We start from the raw sequence: 23,689 nt of genomic DNA, 5'->3' as shown, positions 1-23,689 counted from the left end.
TACTTTTCTCTCTACTAAGAAAATTACTTGTAAATTTTATCGGGTGACCAGATTATCGGATTTGGATATTGTTTGCTTTTCTGTCTTTATGAGATTCTCTAAGGATCTTTCTGTAGTACAAATTCTTGCTTAAGTTAATCCTATTTAAACACATCTCTTCTTTTTTTTTTTTTTAATTCTCTTTCCAGTTCTGCAGCAACAATTTGCCCAAAGCCAAAAACCAAAAAAATTTTAAAATGCGGCCTCGCTTGGTATTTTGCCATGGGGACAAAAGGGCTTTTCCTTGGTTGCTTTGTCTCCTTTTGCTATGCCTAAACATTTTCTTTCCCTTTTAAAAGCCCGAAACAAAGCTGTGACCCAAATCCTGGCTGGAATGAAAATAAATCAGCTGCCAGCAGCAGGAGACATTTGCAGATGAGGCATGTGGCAGGACCCAGGAGGTGTAGGAATAAATGAGTGAAGAACCCCCAAATCGTCCCCTGGGGTCAGGACTGTGCAGGGGGGACACCCCAGGGTGACACAGCATTCCCTGCCTCCGGTCCCAATGGGCACCCGGGCAGCTGGGATACACAGTGCAGACCAAAAGTCCCAAATTACCACTCTGGGAGGGTTTTCCTGTTTGCCATCAGTGCCTGGCACCCGCATGGTCCCGTCCCAGCTGGAGGGGCCGTGGCTGCCCTGACCTCTTCCCAGCCCCGCTCCTGTGACAGGTCCAGTGACACTGCCACCGTGGGCTGCCACCCTGCTCCTGCCCAGCTGCCCAGTCTGGCCTGCTGGCCCTTGCTGGGAGCACTGGGAAGGCACCAGGGACCGCAGGGCAGTGCAGTGAGGCCATCACCGCCCTGCAGAGGGACAGGAGCTCTGTCATTGCAGGCTGCTCTGGTGGGAAAGGCTGGCTCCACACCTGCTGAGCCAGCAGGTCTGTCCCGGGGCTGGCGGGCCAACGCGTCCCCAGAGAAAAGGCTAAACAAAGAAATAAACAGACAGCCTTTTGCCACGGGGCTCCTGGGAGAGCAAGCCGGCTTTGATGCGGCACCCGTGACAGCCAGACCTGCTGGCCCTGGGCTCCTGAGCTTCTCTGGTGCGGTGAGCAGGTTGATTCGTTTGTGAAAGAATCGGGAAGCAATATAAACCAGTGCTCGGGACTCTGAGTTCTCACAGGTTTGTGGGTGGAATAACACGAGCCTGGCTTCAGTTCACCTGAAAAAGGCACCTGAAGTGTGCTGTTTGAAGGTGCAGCCTTAAACACAGGTGTGACCCACCCTCCTCAGCCTCAGGACTGCGTTGCAAATCGCTGGCAACAGCCTCCCAATCCCGTGTTTCAATTCCTTACTTTTGCCAACCTGTTATTAGGCAATCTATTGACAGACTGACTTCGAAGTGAATCCCTCTCCTTTCCCTCTTCAGGTCAGAGGTTGGAATATCTTTGCAGAGCCTGAGCTGGGCTCAGTGTTGTGCAGAGCCCCTCAGTGTGGCTGGTGCTGGTGCTGGTGCTGATGGCACCACCAGCTGCCTTCCTTACAGGGATCTTATGACGCTTTGAGCCCAGCTTTGCAGCCCCACAAGCTGCTCAGCTGACGTCAGTTTGGGTTAGAGAGCAATGCTTTATCCTTTAAACATATTTATCTCTCTGTTAAAGGGCGGGGGATGCAGAGGTTGCAAATTAATCCCACTGAGGTTTAATCCACCCAGACGGTCAGCATTTTTATTTTCTTTGGATTGGAGGTCCTAAAACCTTCTGCTGTGGGTGTCATCTGCCACGTGCAGAGACTTGCAGGCAGAATCCTGCACAGCTCCACAAACCACTGCTGGCCAGCACGTGTAATAGAGAGATGGGTCTGACATAAATAACCTGCAATAAACAGAATAAATGAATCCCATGTAATGAACAGATGGGGCTGCTGGGCTGAGCATGAGCATGCCCACCACACCTGAGGAGTGGCTCTGCTGGCTGGGCAGGCATCAGCGAGGTGGGGAGATGGCACCAGCATCTCTGTGCCTTGGAAAACCTAGAGCTGCTCTTTCTGACCATCCACCTGATCGGGTTTTCACTCCGAGCTTTTTCTCCAGAGTCCTGGAGTGGCTGACAAGATAGCGGTAGCTCAGTTCTCATCACTGGGCCGCACCAAGGATGCCCTGTTGATGCAGATGATCTTTCTGATGCCAGCTTCTGGCAATACCCTGGCAAGGTGAAAGGCACAGACAGAAGACTCACCCATCCTGGTGCTGGGCTGCTCTGCTCCTACAAGCTGGCAGATGAATGGCTTTGGTGATTGCAGGGGTTATCTCTGAGCAGTCCTGCTGATAAGGTGGAATCCAGAAAGTGAGATGCTCAGCCTTGCCAGCTGTCCTCAGAGCTCAAAACTAAGTCATGGCATTATCAATTCCTGCCCTGTTTAACGCAGCACAAATCTAGGCCAAAAAATAAAAACATATATACCTTTGATTCCAGAGAGTCAGTAACAAGTTAGCCCCTCCAGGGTAAACAGAGTGGCTGAAATTTACTCCTCTAGCCCTGACCTTCTTTTTCATTTCAACAGTAAAGAGCTAAACAGGATGAGCAAGAAAAGCTTGGCAAGGAGCTGTGTGATTGGAGAGGGATAGCTGGGTGGATTTGTGAGGTGAGGAAGGGCTCGGCCTCTCTGAGCTCTCCTCGCACATTTCATCACCAGCAAATCACCAGGTTTTGAACTTTACTCAGCGCAGCGAGGAGGATCTGGTGAGGAGAATCTCCTGCTTCTCTGCCCTTTGCCAGCTGTGCCCAGCTCAGAGCCCCCCGGGCCAGATGTGGCCTCTTTCCACCAGTGGCTGTCACAAGGTCACTTTCCTCCCCTCCCATGCCTAAACCCACAAACCACAGCACGCGCTCGATTCCTGGAGTAAAAATTCACACTGGCAATGCTCTGAGCCAGCAAAGGCTGAGAAGAAACCCCAACACAGCGGATCTCCTGCAAACCCAGCAAGCCCAGCAAGCCAAGGGCTGGAGCTTGGCCGTGCTGCAAGACTTTATTGCAATCTCTATGCTCACAGAGGGCGGGCAGAAATCCCAGCATTGCTTTTAAAAGCATTGAATCAGTGTGGAACAGAGGCACAGGAGACATTTTTAAGGAGGGCATCCCTCACACAAAGCCCGTGCCCCCAGGCAGGTGGGAACGGGTGGCTCCTCCATCCTGGGGCAGCACGTGGATGGATTCATAGATGGATTCATGGATGAACTCATGGACGGATTCAACCAATTGATTCATGGATGGATTCAATCAGTGGATTCATGGATGGATTCAATCAATAGATTCATGGATGGGTTCACAGATGGATTCATGGACGGATTCATAGATGGATTTATAGATGGATTCATGGATGGATTCATGGACGGATTCAACCAATTGATTCATGGATGGATTCAATCAGTGGATTCATGGATGGGTTCATGGATGGATTCAATCAATGGATTCATGGATGGGTTCATGATGGATTCATAGATGGATTCATGAATGGATTTAATCAATAGATTCATAGATGGATTCATGGATGGATTTATAGATGATTCACAGATGGATTCAATCAATAGATTCATGGATGGATTTATAGATGGATTCACTGATGGATTCAATCAATGGATTCATAGATGGGTTCATAGGTGGATTCATGGATGGATTCAACCAATAGATTCGTGGATGGGTTCATGGACAGATTCGATCAATGGACTCATGGATGGATTCATGGATGGATTCAATCAATAGATTCATGGATGGATTAATGGATGGATTTATAGATGGATTCACAGATGGATTCAATCAATGGATTCATGGACAGATTCAATCAATAGATTCGTGGATGGGTTCATGGGTGGATTCAATCAATGGACTCATGGATGGGTTCATGGATGGATTCATGGATGGATTCAATCGATGGATTCAATCAATGGATTCATGGATGGATTCATGGATGGGTTCAGGGATGGGTTCATGGATGGGTTCAGGGATGGGTTCAGGGATGGGTTCATGGATGGATTCATAGATGGATTCATGGATGGGTTCATGGATGGATTCATAGATGGATTCATGGATGGATTCATGGATGGATTCATGGATGGATTCATGGATGGATTCATGGACGGGTTCAATCAATAAATTCATGGATGGATTCAATCGATGGATTCAATCAATGGATTCATGGATGAATTCATGGATGGGTTCAATCAATGGATTCAATCAATGGATTCATGGGCAGATTCATGGGTTTTCCTCCATCAGGGCCACCATGCGCCTGTACATGCGCTGTGGGGCGTTCAGGCCCCAGTGGTGGTCAAAGTGGTTCCAGTCGGGGAAGTGCTCATGGTGGACAATGTTGGTGAGGCGGGACAGCAAGCGCTGGGTCTCTACAGGGGGACTCACCCAGTCGTTCCCCCCGCTCCACAGGGCCACGGGCACCCTCATGGCTTCGATCCTGTAAAAGGGCGGTATCGGCTGGGAAGGAGAAAAGCACTCCTGTTACTTGGGGCTCTGGTGGATGGGGTGTGATCCCCCATCCCGATCCCAGCCAGCCCCATCCCATTCACCTGGTTGTATTTCTCCATGTTTCTCAGCCCGTAGTCAAACTGCTTGAACTCCCCAGTTTTGGCAGTCTGGAAGGCAGAGGCAAAGGGTTAATCCAGGTAATGCCCTGGATCAGCCCGCTCGACAGCTGTGACTTTTGAGACACCTTGGTGCTGCAGCTTAAAAATCCCTTTTATCTCTTGGCTTTGATTCTACCTCCTTACCCGTCTCCAGAGTGAATGAAGCAGCATTTGAAAATACCATGTTCACAGATGAAAAGAAAGAAAAGTTATAGTTATAAAATCAGAGTCTCTACCTGTCCCCAGTGCAGAAGAGTTTTTACTGATGTGTAGTCTGGAAAATGAGATATGTATACATCCAGTCGGCTCTACGGGAAAAAGAAAGTATTTTCAAAGTGGGTTGGGAAGGATGAGAATCTGTCTAGGCAAAAAACCTCAAACATTCTCCCTATCACTGCAATATAAAAGTTACATGCTCTTTGTTCTTTAGCAGCTTTTTTCTGCTCAGAGCTACAAGTAGCTTTCAAAGGCAAGCCACTTAATCAGTATTTTAGAGTGCAAATACAACTGGTCCAGTCATTCTTTGGTTATTTTCTTCTGTAAACTTGTTGCATGTCAGCTGAGAATGAGGCAGGAGTTTCCTTTCCCTAAGGGACGAGAGCACAAGTGATTCTCTCTTAGCAAAGACTCTGTTAGGTTTAACACCCTGACACCACTGGAGGAAATCTCCAAATAACCGCTGCCTTTTGCACATTGTTTTGGGGATTTGCACTCATTTTTGTGTCTCATTAACTATCTCCAGGTGTCTGGGAAGACCAGAGAGGGTTGTGACCTGGACGGAGAGTCTGGTGCACCCACCAGGTTCAGGTTCTTCCAGTTGTACCCTCCAACGAGGAAGATCTCTTTGGCACACGCTTCGGCTACCAGTGACCTGCTGCACTTCTCAGCCAGGAGGATCTTCTCCCTCCTCCCCACCAGAACCAGCTCTCTGGTTCCAAACAGTCCCTGCAAGAGCACGAGGGATGATGTCAGGAGCTCCAGCACCCACCAGAGGCACAGGGTCAGTGCACAGTGGCAATGCAGGGGGCAGGAGTTGCCAAAAGCCCCTGGATTTCGGGAGTAACAACACACAGACCCCTCCTGTACCTTCAGTACCAGGTCTGGCAGAAAGGCTAACTTTAGCACGGGGCCCCGGGCGTGGTGGAAGGTGTACAGAGGAGACAGGGCAAAGAAGAGTTTGATTTTCTCAGCCAGGCGTGGCAAGCTGGAAAACGCTATGAAACCTGGAAAGCAGGATGAGATCACAATGAGAACCCCAGCTTACCCCAGACCCCGTGTTTGAGGTGCAGGGTTTGAACAAAAAAAACTCTCCTGGATGCCAGCACAGCCTGGGATAGATGCGCAGGACGTGGCAAACCCCTCCCACACAGCCTCCGCTTTGGGATGGACATTGATGCCTCTTGCCCTGCTCCCCCCACCGCCCTCTCCTCCCCCTCCTCACTCACCCAGGGAGTTGCCCTGAGCGTGGCCGACGTAGAACAGCCTCTCTTGCTCAGTTTGCATCAGGATGAAGTCCACCATGGCCGGGAGGTCGTACATGGCCATCTCGTGGAAGCTGCGTGGCAAAGGGAGAGCCTAGAGGAGATTCCCACCTCCCAACCCCCCACGGACGCCAGGGGCTCAGCGCTGACAGCCCAGCACGCCAGCCCCGTCCTTGGTGGGCTCTGACCTGAAATCCCAGAACTCCTCGGAGGCGATGGACAGGTTGAGGTGCCGGCGGGACCAGCTGTTGCCCCGGTTGTTCCCGATCCAGACGTCATATCCCGCGTCCGCCAGGATGAAGGCCAGGCTGCTGTCGGGGAAATTGTCCACCCAGTCACCACCATCCAGGCAAAACCCATGCACTATCAGCACAGGCAGCTTGGATCCTGGAAGAGGAGGTATCAGGTAGCTGGCAGAAGAAGACACCTTTCCCATATGGAAATAAAACACCCCTGTGCATCTTGATACTGCTTTCTGCAGGCTGCACATTAAACATTCCCTTCTCCCATTGTTTCTCTGGTTATGCCAGTGGTTTTTTGTGTTTGGGGGGCTTTTGCCATTCCAGGCCCTGAGCCTGGACCTTGGACCAGGGGTTTGCTGCAGGGGAGAAGCCACTGGGGCTTGCTGGGTCACACTGCCCCTTCTCAGGTGCAGCAAAACACAACACTGAGCTCCTGAATCCCCAGGGACAGCTCAAGGCAGCCAGGAAAAAACACCTCATCCCTCTTCCAGCTGCCCAAACCATGCCTGAAGGCACAAGCATTCCCACTGGTTCCTCTTGCGTCTGGGCAGTGGGCAGGGTCACAGCTGGTCCCCCCTTGGTGAGGCTGAGCCCACCTGAGGGCCCAGGGTCCCCCCTGCCGTGGGGAATCCGGTTGAGGCTCAGGAAGTAGCCGTCCTCTGTCATCACGTCGTACTCCTCGCTGGGATACCCATGGAAAAGGATCTTCTGGCTCTGCAGGGACAAGGGTGCAAGGGCAGAGGGGGACCCAGCTCCCTGTGCCTGCCTCAGCTTCACCCTCTCCTGCCACCCACGTTCCCCGGAGTCACCCACGTTCCCCAGTGTCACCCACGTTCCCCGGTGTCACCCACGTTCTCCAATGTCACCCACGTTCCCTGGTGTCACCCACGTTCCCCGGTGTCACCCACATTCCCCAGTGTCACCCACGTTCCCTGGTATCATCCACATTCCCCAGTGTCACCCACATTCCCCAGTGTCACCCATGTTCCCTGGTATCACCCACATTCCCCAGTGTCACCCACATTCCCCGGTGTCACCCACATTCCCCAGTGTCACCCATGTTCCCTGGTATCATCCACATTCCCCAGTGTCACCCACATTCCCTGGTGTCACCCATGTTCCCCAGTGTCACCCACATTCCCCAGTGTCACCCACATTCCCCAGTGTCACCCATGTTCCCTGGTATCATCCACATTCCCCAGTGTCACCCACATTCCCTGGTGTCACCCACGTTCCCCAGTGTCACCCACATTCCCCAGTGTCACCCATGTTCCCTGGTATCATCCACATTCCCCAGTGTCACCCACATTCCCCAGTGTCACCCACGTTCTCCAGTGTCACCCACATTCCCCAGTGTCACCCATGTTCCCTGGTATCATCCACATTCCCCAGTGTCACCCACATTCCCCGGTGTCACCCACGTTCTCCAGTGTCACCCACATTCCCCAGTGTCACCCACATTCTCCGGTGTCGCCCCATGTTCCCCGGTGTCACCCACATTCCCCAGTGTCACCCACATTCTCCGGTGTCACCCACGTTCTCCAGTGTCACCCACATTCCCCAGTGTCACCCACATTCTCCGGTGTCACCCACGTTCCCCGGTGTCACCCACATTCCCCAGTGTCACCCACGTTCCCCAGTGTCACCCACATTCTCCAGTGTCACCCACATTCCCCGGTGTCACCCACATTCCCCGGTGTCACCCATGTTCCCCGGTGTCACCCACATTCCCTGGTGTCACCCACATTCCCCGGTGTCACCCACGTTCCCCGGTGTCACCCACATTCCCTGGTGTCACCCACATTCCCCGGTGTCACCCATGTTCCCCAGTGTCACCCACGTTCCCCAGTGTCACCCACATTCCCCAGTGTCACCTCCATCGGAAGGAACTAGAGGAAGAGCAGGAAGAGGCCAAGCCCAAGCCGAGGGCATGAAGTGAGTGACACCAGTGCAAATATGGGGGATTTTTGATGTCCCAAGCCCCCCAGACGAGGCCAGGTGAAGCTGTCGGGGCGGGGTGAGCAGAGCTGGTCCCTTGGGAAGGACTTTGGGCACACCACACACGGGTCCCGCAGGGGGTGGTGGCCCTCCCAGCACTTACGATGTTCATGAACCTCTCAGGGTTGTACACTTCTTCAGCACCTGGGATGGCATCTTCCAGCCCCTGGGCCAGGCACAGGGCCACCAGCAGCAGCCACATCTCACCCGTCCGCAGCACCTGGGGGAGAGCGGGGCTGGCTGAGCAGGGCTGTGGGTGCTCCAGAGGCACAAGGAACACCGTGCAGCCCCAGCACAGCCCAAGCCTGATGCTGCCACAGGGAGCAGGTGTCTACAACCCCCTGTGCACTTTGGAACCCACCCCAAGCCTCTCTTGCTGACCATTCCCATTCAGTCCAGTTCCAGCTGCAGTGTGGGACAAGCAGCCTCCCGCCACCCCCTGCCTGGGATAAGCATCAGGGTGCTCCCAGGGAAGTCCTTAGGCTTTCAGGAAAAGCATTTCAGGGGAAGAATCCTCCCCCAAAAAGGAGGGGTGGTGTCAGAGCTCCATCCTGCAGGAGCTTCCCTGCTCCATCCATGCCTTGGATGCTTTATAGCTCCTTGCCAGGTGCTCCTGGATCGCCCTGCCAACCACAGCACCCAGCCCAAGGCATTCCAGACTCAAGGACAGATTTTCCAAAGTCCATTTCCCTGATGATCAAGTCGCAGGAGCTGAAGATGGCTCTCTGCCTCCCAGAGTGTATTTTCCCAGTAGCCTTATTGCATGGAAAGCTTTCCTGGGCTGCTCAGGAAAATGGGAACACCCCCCCCACACACTGCAGAGCACCATGTGGGTCACAGGAAAAGCTCCCTCTCACCCAGGAAAACAAAGTGCTAACTCAGGCCTTGCTCTGTGTTCCAGCCCACCACCACCACATTGGTGCCTCCATCTCCACGTGCAGGTGAGAAGGGATGTCCTGGGGTGAAGCTGCTCTGGTGGCTGAGGGGAGGAGAGGTCGGACTGCCCATGCTCCTGCAGGCAAACCACACCACTAAACCTGACCTCCCCTTGTCCTGCCCAGCTGCCCAACACCACTGGCCACGACTGCAGGCTGGGCTCAGTGCCAATCACCACATTTAGATGCTTTTGGTTCTCCAACCTGCGTGTGGAACGAAGGTGGGCAGGACAGCAGGAAAGCAGGAGCTGCAGTGGCCGCCTCCTCACCCAGCTGAGTTGCACACAGACGCAGGCAAGACATTGCAGGCCATGCCTGGGGACATCAGGGACTGACCAAATTGCTGAAATAACCACTTCAGTGTGGATTACAAGGGACAGAGGAGGCAGGCGTGCTCAGGAATCAGGAGATGCCAGAACAACATGATCCTCACTGCTGTTTGCTTGTTGCTAAACCCACAGGAGTTTCACACCAATTGCATCCTCTTGTTGAGCTTGTCACTTAGGAAAGGGCTTCTTTCCCTTGAGGCCACATCCCCTGCCCAGAGAGGCATCAAATCCCTGCCAGATTCTGCCCCTGTGGTCCATCTCCCTCAGATCTGCGCCCAACCCTGCACTTCACCACATACAAGGACACCTCCCTCTGCTCCATGACCTGCAACAGCCCACGCCAGGCCTGTGGTTTCTGTGGCTCCTGCATATTCTGTGATGAGAGTTTCCCCCTCCCAATGCCCCCTCTCCCAGCTCCTGAGCTTTGGCACTGAGTTTTCCCACATGTTGGAGGTCACCCCCATGCCGAAGGCTCTGCTGCCCACCCCAGCGTCACCCAGATGTTATAGTGGCACACCAAGCTGTGCCTCAGAGCCCACAGATGTCAGAGAGAGCGCTGGCAGCCAGCATTCAGCAGTGACAGAAGCAACTCCTCCTGGTGTCCCAGGGCACGGGCAGCCAGGGTGGAGGAGAGCAGAGGTGGTCCCTGCTCCTCCTCAAAGCTGCTGTTCCCCAGGCACCAGCCCTGGCTAATGCAAGCAAGCCCCTGCACCCCATCCCCTTCAGAGAGACCAGATGGATGCAGACCCAGGAAAATGTCTGACCACCAAGTTCTCCGCACACGAAACGCACAGCTGGAGGGAAAACAAAGCCTCTTCACTCGGCTGGGATCCTTTCTTTCAGCACCAGCCTGGGCTAGAAGGAGAGCAGACACCGCTCATCGACCTGACCTGCTGCTCCAGGCCCTCCGTGCAGTCGGAGGGGCTGGTGGCACCGAGGGAACCAGTCTGTGGCATCGAGGGGACCAATCCTCTGGGCTTATAAAGACACCCAGAGAGGTTGGGACTTGTCCATCAACACCAGGAAGCCCAGTCCCTCCCCAGTCCCACAGCCCAGTGCTCCTCTCCAGCCCGATGAGTCGGACACTGCACCCCAAGCCCCCGGGAGCTCAGCAGCAAAGAGCCACATCCTAAAGGCTGGGCAGTGTCCCCATCACCGGGATCACACAGGCCTTGTGGCGTCCTCCAGCTGGGAGCTGCACTTTTGGCCTTCCTTGGCAGAGGGATTGCAGCTGCTGTGCCTGTGCTCTGGGCTTGCCAGGCTGCTCATCCCGGCTTGCCAGGTGTAGGTCCCTGCTGGTGACACCTGCCAGCTCTGCATGTGAGCACCAGGCTCAGGGACAGGGCTCAGGGACCACGCCTGGGCTGGAAAGAAAAGGGCAGATCTCACCCAGGTAAGGAGACAGAAATACCACTTTCACCTGACACTGACTGAGTTTTGTCAGCGTGGACATCCCAAGGGTGGAAATCCAAAGGGTGCAAAGCCAGTCTCCCGTGGGCAGGGGTGACAATCAGCCCTCCACAATGGCTCTGAGTCCATGGGCCCCTTCAACCACATTTTCCAGCCCCACCCATCACCCCTCCTCCTGCCAGGAGAGCAATAATGGTGGGAAGGGACCTTTGGAATCTCCATCCCAGCCTGCTGCTCGCCCTGGTTTGGGGTGGAATCACTGCTGAGCAGAGTATTTCCTCTGTCAGTGCAAAGCGCCTCTGGCTTGGATGGACACACGTTTGTTGTGGTTTTCACCAGCAGAATTATTGTTTGGGCTTTTTCCTGGATTTAATGAAAGAGCAGGATGTGGCAGGAGCTCTGTTTAATTACAGGGCCTTTGGGTACTGTTCCCCACCCCCAGCCAAGGTCCTGCAGGAAGGAGGCTGCTCTGCTGACAGCTACAGAGAGGTGGCACAATGCTGGGTTAGGAGCTCCCTGCCCCGATGGACCCTTCGGGCAGCACCAGGCACGGACCTGACAAGGCAAAGTCGGGCATTCCTTCAAGGAAAGAGAGCAAAACCCATGCTGAGAAGTGCCAGAGAACAAAGCAGGCTTAATCTCCAACCTGACCTAGGGGCAGCCTCCACCAGCAGAAATGATGAGAGTCTCCCTCAGCTTCCCTGCTACTCCAGCTTGGGCATCCAACACTCATCCCGTGACCCCCCGAGGTCACCTGCTCCTTCCCACCGCCCCGGAGCCCCACGGCTGGGGAGCTGCTCCCCAAAACCTGCCTGTCCCTAGCCCAGCTCACGACCTTCAGGCCGTGGCTCCCTGCAGAGCTCACACAGCCCCAGAGTCCCCTGGTGCCACCAGAGCTGAGATGCACAGAGCTCTGCAGGCAGAGCTGCACAGACCTTCTGCTCCTCCCCAGAACGCGCCAGGTACAGCAAAGCCAGACCCCACCAGGGACACTCCCCATGAGGGGCAGCCAGGACTCAGCCAGGTCTGTCCCTGTGTCCTCACAAGCAGCTTCTGGCCTCCAGGCTCACCTTCATCTCCCTCAGTGGCTTGCAAGGAGCCTGATAAACCTTTCTTGGTCCTTCAGAGGTCCTTCCTCTCCCAAAACTCCCGTTCCCCTCTGTGCCTCTCTGGACAAGCCGCGAGCCCACGGCTCTCCCTCGGCCTTCCCCCCCTATTTGTCCAGCCCCTGCCCCACCTCCTTAAGCTCTCCTCCTGGACAGGCTTGGCCACTTTTGGGAAGGATGACTCCATACCCGGCCGTCCAGCTCCCCTCCAGACAGAGGAGATGTGCTGCTCATGCAAGCCCTGGGAGGGGATTATCCCCTCTGCCTGGCACTAGGCAGGGCTGTATCTCGATGCAGAATCCAGATTTGGGTTCCCAGGGACTACTGGGACACCCCCACACCGGAGGGAGCCCAGGGATGGTGGGTAGACACCCAGGCCGAGGTGCAAGGAGAGGCTGGGGGAGCTGGGTTGGGAACCAGACCCAGTGGCTTATTCCCCCTGCCCAAAGGAGTCCCACAGGTGCCGCGGCTGGGTCCTGCTTGGAGAGGCAGAGGAGCCCCCGAGGCACAGGCACAGCTGCAGCACAGAAAGCCTGGCTGTGCCCAGGGAAACAGCCTGGAACGTGTGAGCGGGACAGCCCTGGGGCAAGGCCCCGAGCAGGGGGGATCCCCCAGCTCCAAGGCAGGAGTCCACAGCTGGACGGACTCTGAATGTAGTGGGTTGCCTGGCAGATCCAGAAAACCTCCAGAAAACTCCAAGCCCTCTGCTTCTCCTCCCAGCCAGGGCAGCAGCCTGTTGGCACAAGTCCCTCGTGGCATGTCCCACTTGTGAGCGCCTCGCCAGCGTGTGCGTGGCCAACAATCAGGACAATCCCAGCTGGAGTCAGGACGTGCTTTGCCCCACCGAGCAGGAGCTGAGACTCCGAGGGGACACACGGGTGGGAAGGGAGCCCGGGAAGATCCATGTCCCTGCCACTCCCAGCCCAGCATCCAAGGGACAGCTGCCTCTCCCTGAAGCCAACGAGGTCTTTCCACCCCGCCGACGACCGGGGGTGATTTGCGAAGCAGCTGCGGAGGGAGGGCAGGGCGGGGTTTGGCGGCAGGAGCAGTAAAATGATCAGGTACTGAGGGAGCTCGGCGCTGAACCTTGCTTCTCCCCCTGGTGACAGAGGAGGAAAGCAAACCAGAGAGGCGGGTGGCCCGGGGGCTGGGGTTGGGTGGGAATTTTTCACCAGCAGACTTTGCATTCTGCTACTGACAAAGCGGAAAAACCCGAGCCCAAGTTTCTCGCTAAATTAAACTCGACAGCACTGACTGCGCACGCAGAGAGGAACATCCCGCCTGCTCTGCGACAGAAGGAGCACCAGAAACCCTTAAAAGCAGCTGAAAAGCACAGAGGATTTATGGAGGGGCTTATTTCCCCCCCTCCTGCTCCTCCACAACTGCAGGAAGAAGAAAAGCAAAGCCAGCCAGGGCATCGTGGTGAGGCTGGCTGGCAGCAGCCTCTGGGGACCTTTCCCGTCCTCCCAGGAGACAGAGCTCCATCCCCACAGAGCTCCTGCCCCGGGTGGCCATGGCCAGGCCACACAACCACCTCACGCTCAAGGAGACGTGGACAGCCGTGGTTGGTTGGGTTTGGGGTGTTTCGATGCCCCAAACCGCTCCACTTCCCGTGAGGGTTTGGGCAGGAGCTCGTTCCCCTCAGCAGCACCTTCCAGCCCCTCTGCTGCCCAGGCTTTCCTGGTTCCCCCGCAGAGCACCGTCCCGTGGACAAGGGCCCCTCCAGGACCTCAGTGCCCACATGGCCAGACAGCAGCAAGCTGAAGTGCAGGGGGATTTAGGAAAGAACCCCTGAGATGCAAGCAGCGTGGGGCAGGTGCTCTCTGTGCATGGGGGACGTTCCCTCCCAGGACTGGCATCGTGGTCACACCAGTCCTGTCCTAGCAGCAGCCCAGTGCTCACCCTCTGATTGCCTTCCAGTAATCCCGTCATCTCCCCGTGCCTTCCAGTGGGTGTTTGTTGTTACGAGAGGAAGATAAAATAACTGTTAAAACCTGTGGAATAAGCTCGGCTCAGAATTCTTAAGTTTTATCCCAGTTTTTTTTCTGATTTGCTCGTGCCTTAATAGTCTGTGCAGTGATTCACCCTGGGGGGCTCCCCGCTAATGTGGCCCCAAACTTGATGCCAGGACCTGGAGTGGCCATAGGAGCCTTTCTGATGTCCTGTCCCTAAGAGGAAGACAAGTTCTGTGGGTGCTGGGATGGAGGGGGAGTGTTTTTTTCTTGTCTAGGCATACCTGATCCTGTTTTTCCACTTTTCCTCCTCTCCCTCCAGAGAAAAAATCAGATTCTGCTCTGAGCCACTGCTCCTTTGAGGGTGAGCCAGCTGGGAGGGCTTCTGGAACTGCCTCCAGCTAGTCCTTGGTGAAGGCCAGTCGCTGTAGCTCCAGACAGAGGTGGTTATTTGGGCTTTCCAAAGCACGTTTGCATTTGAGCGAGCGTGGCTGGACCAGACCTGGCAGGTGCTGGCTGCAGGAGGGATGCAGGACAGCCAGCACCAGGGCCGTGCAGCCTGGGCACCTGGGCAAGGGGTGCAGAGCTGGCCGCGAAGGCAGCGGTGCCAAAAATGACACCCACAGCCCGTGTCACCCCTCAGCATCCCTGCAGGGACCTGCTCAGGCAGCAGGCAGCTCCTGGCCGAAGGCTTCGCCGGCTGGGAAGAGGGGAAGCCTGGGGAGATGTGAAGTGTCCATCCACAGCTTCTTCCCTCCCCAGGGATGGATTTATTTTTCTCTCTTTTTACAAAGCACCCCCTGAAGTCACAACGGGGACTGGGAGTTCTGCCTTTTCAAGCTCATTCCGTGCCGGGAGGTGGCGGGAAGAGCTGGAAGGAGCTGGGACGGCTTTCCCACTGGGGTTTGCTGGGATGAGCTGGGCTGGTCCCACTCACCCCACAGCACCCAGGGCACCAGCACCAGCCCTGTGCACCAAAGGCAGTGCCGGGGCAGGTGGAGAGGCCAGAGGCTGCCCATCCTCGAGTTCGCAGAGGCCATGGGCGATGCCAAATGACTCCATCGGGTGGAAATAACCAATTTGTGACAGCTCTCAACCCTTCTGCCGTGCCTCGAAAACATTCCCAAGCCAGCTGGGGCAGGGAGGGTGTCTCCTGCCGAGCAGACTCCAGCCCTCAGGTGAGTTACGCGTCCGTGGGAGGAGGGATGGGAGGGAGTGGCGCCCGTGACGCTCCCGAAGCCGCGGAGCAGAGGCGGTAACAGCCGGCAGCGGGCACCTTCTGCTCGGGGGACATCGGCCACAAAGGCTCCCGCACCCCTGCTGCTGCAGCCCCCGGACCGCGACGGGTAATCCCTGCTCCTCGGGTGCCATCCCTGGGGCCAGCGGGACAGGGCTCGGGGAGGTGGGACAGCAGGCCTTCCCGGGACTCCTGGCTCCAAGGGAATGGCTCTGCTCGGGCAGCGGCCGGGGAGTGTTTGGAGAGGGGTCAGCGCCGTGCTGCTGGTGGGAGAGGTGTCACCCTGCTGCACCTCTCGGAGGTCCCCGGCGGCTCTCAGGGTCTGCTGAGACGAGGGACATCCCACAGAGGGAATATTTTTCCAAGCTGACTGTTGAGAGGAAAGGGCCATCCCAGGCAAGGCTCTTCCCTGGTATTTGCACGCCGTTCTCCTGACGCCACACCACAGAAATGTGCTCAGTCTCCCCTTGCTTTCCCTAAAGGCTCGGTCTCAACGCGCGCAGAGCCTCGCGGAGCCCAGCGGCAGGGTGCTGGCCCCAGACCGCACCCCGGGGGGCTCAGGGTGATGGTGGGGAGCCCTCGGTCCCCCAGGCGAGCAGCAGCCCCGGAGATGGGTCCCTCCGTCCGGGCACAGCCCCCCCGAGCCGGTGCTGTCGCCGGGAGGGGGCCCGAGGGGTGTCCGAGGTGCAGGTGCGCTGCTCCTCCTCACGGCCCCGCTGCGGGGACAGCACAGGGAGCAGGTGGCTTTTCTCCCCGGCTGCCAAAACACCTCCTGCAGCAGGGAGAGGGGAGGATGAGGGGCAGTGACACGGGAAGTGACAGAAACCTGCTCCCGGTTCTCCTCTCTTTCAGCAGGGGAGCAATGGGGAGGGTGTAAGATGCCTGGCGCTGGCTCTCAGCGGGAATTTGGCAGCTCCCTGCTGAATTGCTCCGCACGATTGAACTCCTCTGAGTAGCTGAGGCAGTGTTTCTGCTGCGAATTTGTTGCCTCCAACAAATTTACCCATTCCTATATGGCAGGGGTCTGCCCGTGGCAGGGGGGTTGGAACTGGATGGTCTTTAAGGTCCCTTTCCACCCAAAGTGTTCTGAGATTCTGCGTTTCTGTGAAATCAAAGGTGTTTTGTGGTAGGAACCAGCCGAAGCAGACATTTCAAAGCCCTTCCCAGGAAGAACAGGGGTATCCTGAGATGGAATTTCACTCAGGTTTGCAAAAACAAGCCAGGAGTATCCCAGGGTCTCTCTCAGCCATAGGAAGAACCCAAACAAACCACGTTATTTGATTTCTTCTCAAGAACACGGCCCTGCGACTTAAAATTGGGTGGTTTACTCCTCATTGCTTCAGCTATCAGAGGAACAAAACAATCTGTTCTTCCAACTATGCGAGACATTATTTTAAATGAAAAATCTGTAATTACTGTCCTCTGAAAGCAGGTTTGCCTGGGCACACGCAGGTGGACCTGTACCTGTGCACGTTTCTGAATACGAGGGCCTGACAGAGAACGTGGGATTAAAATGTGCTGGAATTTGGACTCTGGCTTTGTCCGAGATTAGCAAAACGAGCCATTTTCAGAACCAGTTAGAGGGCTGGAAGTTTAAAATCATTTCACCTGTTGAGGGGTCAGGTTAAAACACTGATGGAGCTGCAGTGCACATCAAAAGAGCTCCCCAGCTCCTGTGCCAGTGCCAGCACAGTGTCTCACGCTGCTCATGACATTTTGCAGAGCACCATGACGTGGCTGTTCCTCACCATTGCTTGCTTCATGTGCGCCACCGAAAAGTCAGGAGCCAACCCCGAGGTGTCCATGGATGTTGTAAGTCCCTTCTTTTCCTGCTCGGTTGTGCAAGTTACCTGCGCTGCCATGATCTGCGCAACACCCACAGTCCCTGGGTGTCTTCACCGAGGTTTGGCACCAGGATTTTATCAGAGATTTGTCTCCCTGTTCTTATGCACGTGGAGATTTATGGCAGACATTTACGGGGGGCTTCGTTCCAAGTCAGCAGGTTTGGTCAGGACAGCGCTCTCGGGCTCAGAGCTCGGCTGTCTGTGCTGTCCCGCTCTTGATTGCAACACAAAAAGTGACAGTTCTTCACCAGACCTGCTCAGGGACCTGCCAAAAGTTCTGGCTGAAGTCATGACATCGCCATGGCGTTGGTGGAGGGGACACTGGGAGGTCCTGAGCCCACCCTCCCCCTGGAGTCCCCACCACCAGCACTGATGGCTTTGCCCAGCCAAGCCCTGCCCCCCCTCAGGACAGAGACCCTCCCTCCCTGGGGACTGTCCCACGCTGTCCTTCCCTTGCTTCCCTTCCAGGGCGAGATTGTCCGGTACCACGGGTACCCCTACGAGGAGCACGAGGTGGTGACAGACGATGGCTATTACCTCACCCTGCAGAGGATTCCCCACGGCAGAGACAACCCGGAACGCTTCAGCATCTCCCACGGGGCAGAGGCGCAGGCATCCAGCATGTTCTGCCTCCGTAAGTGCCACAGGAAGCTCTGCCTGCTCCGGGCACCCTGAGAGCTTTGCTGGGCTGGAGAAGCCACGGTCAAGGCTGCCTCACCATGGGCTGGGCCCTCCAGGAGGCAGCTTTCCCTGGAGGAAAAATCAGGCAAATAGCCTTGGGAGCAGAAGAAATGCAGGTGCCCACCATGCTGGCCTTCCAGTTCTGAGAGGATTTGCTCCAAAGAGGAAGGAGAATGAATGGGACAGAGAAATCTTGCCCCACATTTTACCTCAGCTCAAAACCAGGCAGTGGAGCGGCAAAAAGCCACTTGCCAGGAAAGGAAACCAAACCAGGTGTCCAATCCAATGCCATCTCACCACTTTGGATCCTCCCTGTGTCCAGTCCAATGCCATTTTGGGACCCTCCTGTTCTTCACTCAAACCCCTGTTTCAAAGTGATGCTGGGGTGACGCCCTGTTCTTGGCAGTGTGTCCCTCCCCTGGGAAGCAGGAGGACTGGTATATGAACATGGCAAGTAAGTGTGAAACACCCCAGATTTCCATCTCTGTCCTGGGATGACCCAAGAGCCTTCTTCAAAAACACCTCCCCAGAGAGGCTGAGGACAGAGGTGACCGTGTCCCTGCACTGGTGTCCCTTCCTGGGGAGGTGCTGCCACAGCAATACCTGGCTCTGAATGATCAGTTTTGCTCGTGGTCAGAGAAAATGATTCCTCCTCTTCTTCCTCCAGCTCCAAAGGCCGTGGTCCTCCTGCAGCATGGCCTGGTGTTGGAGGGAAGCAACTGGGTCACCAACTTGCCCAACACCAGCCTGGGCTTCATCCTCGCCGACGCCGGCTACGACGTCTGGATCGGGAACAGCCGGGGGAACAGCTGGTCACGGAAACACAAGGAGTTTGAGTTCTACCACCAGCAATACTCATCCTACAGGTATTTTCCGTGAAACTGGAGGGTGGGCAGGTCCCTGGTACCCCCAGCAGTGTCCACAGGATGGAGGAGGGACACTCCTGACAGTCACACCCTCTGCCAGTGGGCAGAAGCAGGGTTGCCCATTCCTGCCAGAGCTCTTGCCTGCACCCAAGTAGCCATGGCAGGGCCAGCAGGGGTGATTTTGTCATGTGCCTGTCTCCCCTGCAGCTTCCATGAGATGGCCATGTACGACCTTCCAGCGACCATCAACTACATCCTGCAGAAAACGGGGCAGGAGCAGTTGTACTACGTGGCTTATTCCCAAGGCACCACCACAGGTACTGAGGAGGAGAGCAGGCCTGGCCGACCCGCATCAGCTGTGCACCCCCAGTCTGGGAGCGTTCCTAAAACCTTGGTCGGGGGGGTAATGTCCAGTCACTTCCAAACAACAGAAGGGAAAAGAGCAGGTCATTGCTTTAACAGAAGGGTTTTGAGCAGTGGCAGCCCCAAACCAGATGCATCCCATTGCTGCCACAGCCCGACCTGCCAGAGCCACCTCTGAGGGGTCTTCTGATGGGCACACACACAGCTGGGAGCCAACAGCTCCCTCAGAAACAACAGCGCAGGGTCTGCTTCCTTCTCCCTCACGCAGGTTTCATCGCCTTCTCATCCATTCCCGAGCTGGATCGCAAAATCAAGATGTTTTTCGCCTTGGCTCCCATCACCGTGAACTCAAACATGAAGTCACCCTTGGTCAGGGTGTTTGACCTTCCCGAGGTGCTGATTAAGGTACGTCCTCACCACACGTGAGGTGTGAGGGGGAGGAGGGACTGGGAGGTCACCTGAGACACGCAGTGCTTGTACATCACCTGCGCTCTGTGTTTGTGCCTGTGCTCTGAGCCTGCAGGGTGTGTAAATCGTCTTCCTGTCCAGCCTTAATCAGAGAAGAACCATTTATAGATATTGGTTTTGGGTCCCTTCTCCTAGGAGAAACCTCACCTAGGAAGGTCAGGGCTCTTCCAGGGCCGTGGCCATTTCTGAAAGGCCAAAATGACGAAGCACAGCAAAGCTGTCGGCACCTTTCAGGGGTGAGCAAAGAGGTGGGGAGGACCCGGAGGCAAAAAGGAACGTGAACCCCACTGAGGCACCCCTCTGACTTCCACAGCTCATTTTAGGACACACAGTGGTCTTTGATAAGGACGATATCTTGAAGCAAGTGGTTTCCAGAATGTGCACCCACCCCATGCTGAAAAGCCTGTGCTCTCTGGTGTTTTACCTGTCCGGCGGGTTCACCAACAGCCTAAACGTGGTATGTACACTCCAGCTTCCCTCTCAAGACATCCAGCTCCTCACTGTCCGAGCCCAAGCTGTCGATCTGCTGCCTCCACATGGCCTTTCACGTCTTCAATTGGTAGAAAAATTCAGGCTGGAGGCACCAGGGTGGGGGTTTCTCAAGGAAAGCATTGGTGTAATTCCTTAATATTCCAGGAAGGAAACGCGTTAGGAACAACACATAGAGCTACTGCCATGAGCTGAGCTTTGTCTTTGCAAAAGGATCCTGAGCACAAGCTAAGGAGCCTTACTTTGCCTTGGAAACCAGGCAGACCCCTAACGTGGCCCAGCATCCCATGGGAACTGCTCAGCTCACTGCAGGGAGCTCTACAGCTCTGTGTGAGCCTGTGGGGGAGGCTCGTGTGGCTACTGAACAGGGTCAGCTTTATTTCCAACGTGGATTTTTGGGGGCAGAGAATAAACCTCTCCAACGGTTTCTTGCAGAGCCGCATGGACGTCTACCTGGCCCGCTACCCTGATTCCACATCCCTAAAAAACATGTTGCACTGGCGCCAGGTAACACTCCTGTTCTCCTCTCTCTGCCCAGGGGTTGGGAATAATCCCCCAGCGCTCCCCCTGCAGAGCTGTATGAGGGAGAGAGAGGAAAGCTGCCCCGAAGTTATTTATCCCAACAAAAGAGGTCCAAGAGTCCTCGGGGCTGGAAGGAGGCGGAGGTGGAACAAAGCCTGCTGATAAACCAGGACAGGAGATGCCAGAGTAAAGGCTGAGGGTCAGTAAGAGCACTAATTATACAAGTCATTAATGAAAACATTCAGCTCACCTCCTCCTGCTGATGGCATTGACCACAACACACAAAGAACTTGTCCAAAGGTCTGACTCACCTCTCGCTTGAGGCTCTTGGTTGTACACCAGCTTCTTCCCTGTGGGTTTCCGTGCCAAGGTCTTCCTGGGGCTGAGCTCTCCTCCCAAAATCCAGCACCAGATGTAAAGAATCACTTCCCTGAGCTTTGGTGGCAGTCAGTCCCCTGTCACCTGTGTCTCAGAGACCCCTCCAATGCACGGATAATAAATGTAACTCTCCTCCTTTTCCAGCTCTATCAGACGGGGGAATTCAAGTGTTATGATTACGGCAGTGACAACGTGCTTCATTACAACCAGGTAAGAGAGAGCCTTGCTCAGAGAAAAAAAAACAAATAAATATTGCAACATGAATACTGCAGTGGTTGAGACTGAATCTGGAGCACTGAGCAACCTGAGCTCGTGGAAGGTGTCCCTGCCCATGGCAGGGGGGGCTGGAACAAGATGATATTTGAGGTCCACTCCAACCCAAACCACTCTGTGATCCCAGGAATTACATGGTGTTTATGGAATTTACTCATTTTGTGGTGCTTATGGGATTTATGGGAAGCAGGTTGGTAACTTTCTTACACAAAACAGTCACTCGGTGATGACTTTTTGACCCTCTGGTGAAGAGCACAGGAGCCCAAGGCATAGTGAGGCTCCCTGGGGATAGTTCTGCTCCTATCCCTTGGGGTAAGGGAGAAATTCCAAGCAGCCGCAGGACACACTTTGAATTTTTGGCTTGCTCTTCACCTCCCTCCTGTTTTCCAGAGCACTCCTCCCTTCTATGAGCTGGAGAACATGAAAACCCCGCTGGCTGCCTGGTATGGGGGCAAGGACTGGATTTCAGTCCCTGAAGATGTGGACATCACCCTGCCCCGCATCTCCAACGTGGTCTACAAAAAGTACATCCCCGAATTCGTCCACTTTGACTTCCTCTGGGGCAAGCAGGTCTACGAGCAGGTGTACAAAGAAATGCTTGACCTGATGGAGAAGAGCGCCTAGAGCTGGAGCAGTGATTGTTGGCTTCTCAGTGACTTCTGGGGCTTCTCTGATTGTGGAAAGAAAAAAACAAAATGAAGAAAAACTGGGGGCGGGAAAGCTCAGTAAACTGCTACACTTGGTTTGGATTGGTCCTACTCTGGCCAGAGAGGAAACCAGCCAGCCCAAGGGCTGGGAAAGCACTCTGGGTTGAGGGTCAGTAGGCGGAGGTCCTTGCAGAAGTCGAGCACGGCCCTCACCCCCTGGGTCTCCCAGGCGCCTCACTCGCTCGCGTTTCCAGCAACAACCCATTGCAGCGGAATTTGGCTCCTGGGGGCCGTTGTGGACTCTGGGATCCCTGAGCTTGGGCTCCCAGCTGCAAACAGCTGGACAGAAGCTCCGTGCCCTCCCGGATGCTGGTGTCTCACAGGAGCAGGTCTGCTGGGATGAAGCCGCGGGGTGGATGAATCCTGTGGGGCTTTATTCCCCTCCTGGCAACGCTTCCACACCGAGGATCCCAACACCCTGACATTCCCTGCCTTCACTCAGAGTCAGAAGGAGCTCTGAACTTCCTGCCTGGTGACAGTGAAGAGTGGCCATAGGTTTTTTTCCATGAGAACTGCCCATTTCACTGACTCAGGGAGCGTCTTAGATCCGTGCTGCTTTGGATAACCTTGCTCATGTTTCAGTGAGTTCTACCACGAAACACCGTTTTGCACCACTTTAAGCAGCTCTAAGGAGCAAACCCAGCTGGAAAGGTCACCTTTTGCTGCCTCTCAGGGAATGCTTTTGTGGCAGACAGAAGAAAGCTGTGGTGGAAAGCAGTAACGAGTCTAAATCTGTTTTCAGCTTCTGGATTAAATTATTAATAATACCTTGATCAGAGAAGGAATTGTGAATTTGCCTGTTTGTGTAACTATCTTCTTAAAATATGCCTGGGAGTAAGCAGGGCAAAGGATAAGGTCCTCTTTCCACAAATATGTATAAATGATAATAATAATAATAATAATAATAATAATAAATTGGATAGTGTCTACTGGGCTCTGTGTGGTTGTACTGTTAACTAGAGGTTAAAACTTCCCCTGGGAGGGTGGGCAGGCCCTGGCACAGGGTGCCCAGAGCAGCTGGGGCTGCCCCTGGATCCCTGGCAGTGCCCAAGGCCAGGCTGGACATTGGGGCTTGGAGCAGCCTGGGGCAGTGGAAAGGGTGGAATGAGACAGGCTTTGGGGTCCCTTCCAACCCAAACCATTCCAGGGCTCTGTGGGTGTGGGGGTTTTCAGCACACTCCTACCACATGCAGGTGAGGGAGAGCTGCTTGCCCAATGCTCCTCCTGCTCAGGGATAATTTCCAGTGGCTGCTCATGCTGGCAGACGCCCACGGTGCCACCAGCACCTCCCACCCTGTGCCCTGCAGGGAAAACATGGGTGGTGAGGAGGGTATTGAGCCCAGCTCAGCTGCTCTCCAGAGCCAAACTGTGGGGTTTTAGCAGCAGAGTTCCATCCAGGTGTCTGGAGATGGTGGCACAGGGCTGGTGGTGCCTTGTGGAACAGCTGCAGCGGGCTCTGCTTGAGTTACCATCTGTGAAGTGTTTCACTTTCTACCTTACATCTGGAAGTGACCACAGAAGGAAACAGGATGGGGTGGGGTGATCCCGGGGCGCAGGAATGAGGCTGTAGGTTAGATAGGATCTACCTGGATTGCCAGCGATTAGCTGCCTCACTTGGGATATTTGTAACGACATCTTCTGTGTGATCAGCTGCTCACAGCGGGGCTGTGCCCTGGAGCAGCACCTTACAGGACTGCACTGTGCTCGTGCCACGGACAGCAGTGCAAATGCAGGATGACTTTTCCACCTTGGCAAATAAACACCCAAGGATGCCAGCAAGATGTTTCCCCAGC

General features: G+C 55.2%; 2 protein-coding genes across 2 annotated transcripts; one reads left to right on the top strand and one right to left on the bottom strand.

The window, feature by feature from the left end:
* Positions 1–4,058: 4,058 nt before the first annotated feature.
* LOC116447325 (lipase member M-like) lies at positions 4,059–8,541 on the bottom strand. The gene is made up of 9 exons (XM_032116426.1): positions 8,440–8,541; positions 6,935–7,052; positions 6,285–6,483; positions 6,061–6,170; positions 5,702–5,838; positions 5,414–5,560; positions 4,852–4,923; positions 4,559–4,624; positions 4,059–4,466 (listed from the first exon to the last, which is right to left on the bottom strand). The coding sequence occupies exons 1-9, from the start codon at positions 8,536–8,538 to the stop codon at positions 4,233–4,235; spliced, it is 1,182 nt and encodes a 393-aa protein (XP_031972317.1). The 5' UTR covers positions 8,539–8,541; the 3' UTR covers positions 4,059–4,232.
* Positions 8,542–15,288: 6,747 nt separating this feature from the next.
* Positions 15,289–22,829, top strand: LOC116447316 (putative lysosomal acid lipase/cholesteryl ester hydrolase). The gene is made up of 10 exons (XM_032116416.1): positions 15,289–15,414; positions 17,028–17,117; positions 17,618–17,783; positions 18,498–18,696; positions 18,904–19,013; positions 19,328–19,464; positions 19,841–19,984; positions 20,452–20,523; positions 21,061–21,126; positions 21,580–22,829. The coding sequence occupies exons 2-10, from the start codon at positions 17,034–17,036 to the stop codon at positions 21,811–21,813; spliced, it is 1,212 nt and encodes a 403-aa protein (XP_031972307.1). The 5' UTR covers positions 15,289–15,414; positions 17,028–17,033; the 3' UTR covers positions 21,814–22,829.
* Positions 22,830–23,689: the final 860 nt, after the last annotated feature.

The sequence above is a fragment of the Corvus moneduloides genome, chromosome 8 (assembly GCF_009650955.1).
Source record: "Corvus moneduloides isolate bCorMon1 chromosome 8, bCorMon1.pri, whole genome shotgun sequence".
Classification (NCBI taxonomy): Eukaryota; Metazoa; Chordata; class Aves; order Passeriformes; family Corvidae; genus Corvus; species Corvus moneduloides.
The sequence above is the reverse complement of the archived record's forward strand: the minus strand, read 5'-3'. Positions and strand labels throughout refer to the sequence as shown.

Coding starts and splice junctions, on each gene's coding strand:
- LOC116447325 (XM_032116426.1), bottom strand. CDS start 8,538: ATGTGGCTGCTGCTGGTGGCCCTGTGCCTGGCCCAGGGGCTGGAAGAT. Junction 5,839..6,060: donor CGCTCAGGGCAACTCCCTGG/GTGAGTGAGGAG, acceptor CCTGCTTTCCAG/GTTTCATAGCGTTTTCCAGC. Junction 4,467..4,558: donor ACATGGAGAAATACAACCAG/GTGAATGGGATG, acceptor TCTCCTTCCCAG/CCGATACCGCCCTTTTACAG.
- LOC116447316 (XM_032116416.1), top strand. CDS start 17,034: ATGACGTGGCTGTTCCTCACCATTGCTTGCTTCATGTGCGCCACCGAA. Junction 18,697..18,903: donor CAGCAATACTCATCCTACAG/GTATTTTCCGTG, acceptor TCTCCCCTGCAG/CTTCCATGAGATGGCCATGT. Junction 20,524..21,060: donor ACATGTTGCACTGGCGCCAG/GTAACACTCCTG, acceptor CTCCTTTTCCAG/CTCTATCAGACGGGGGAATT.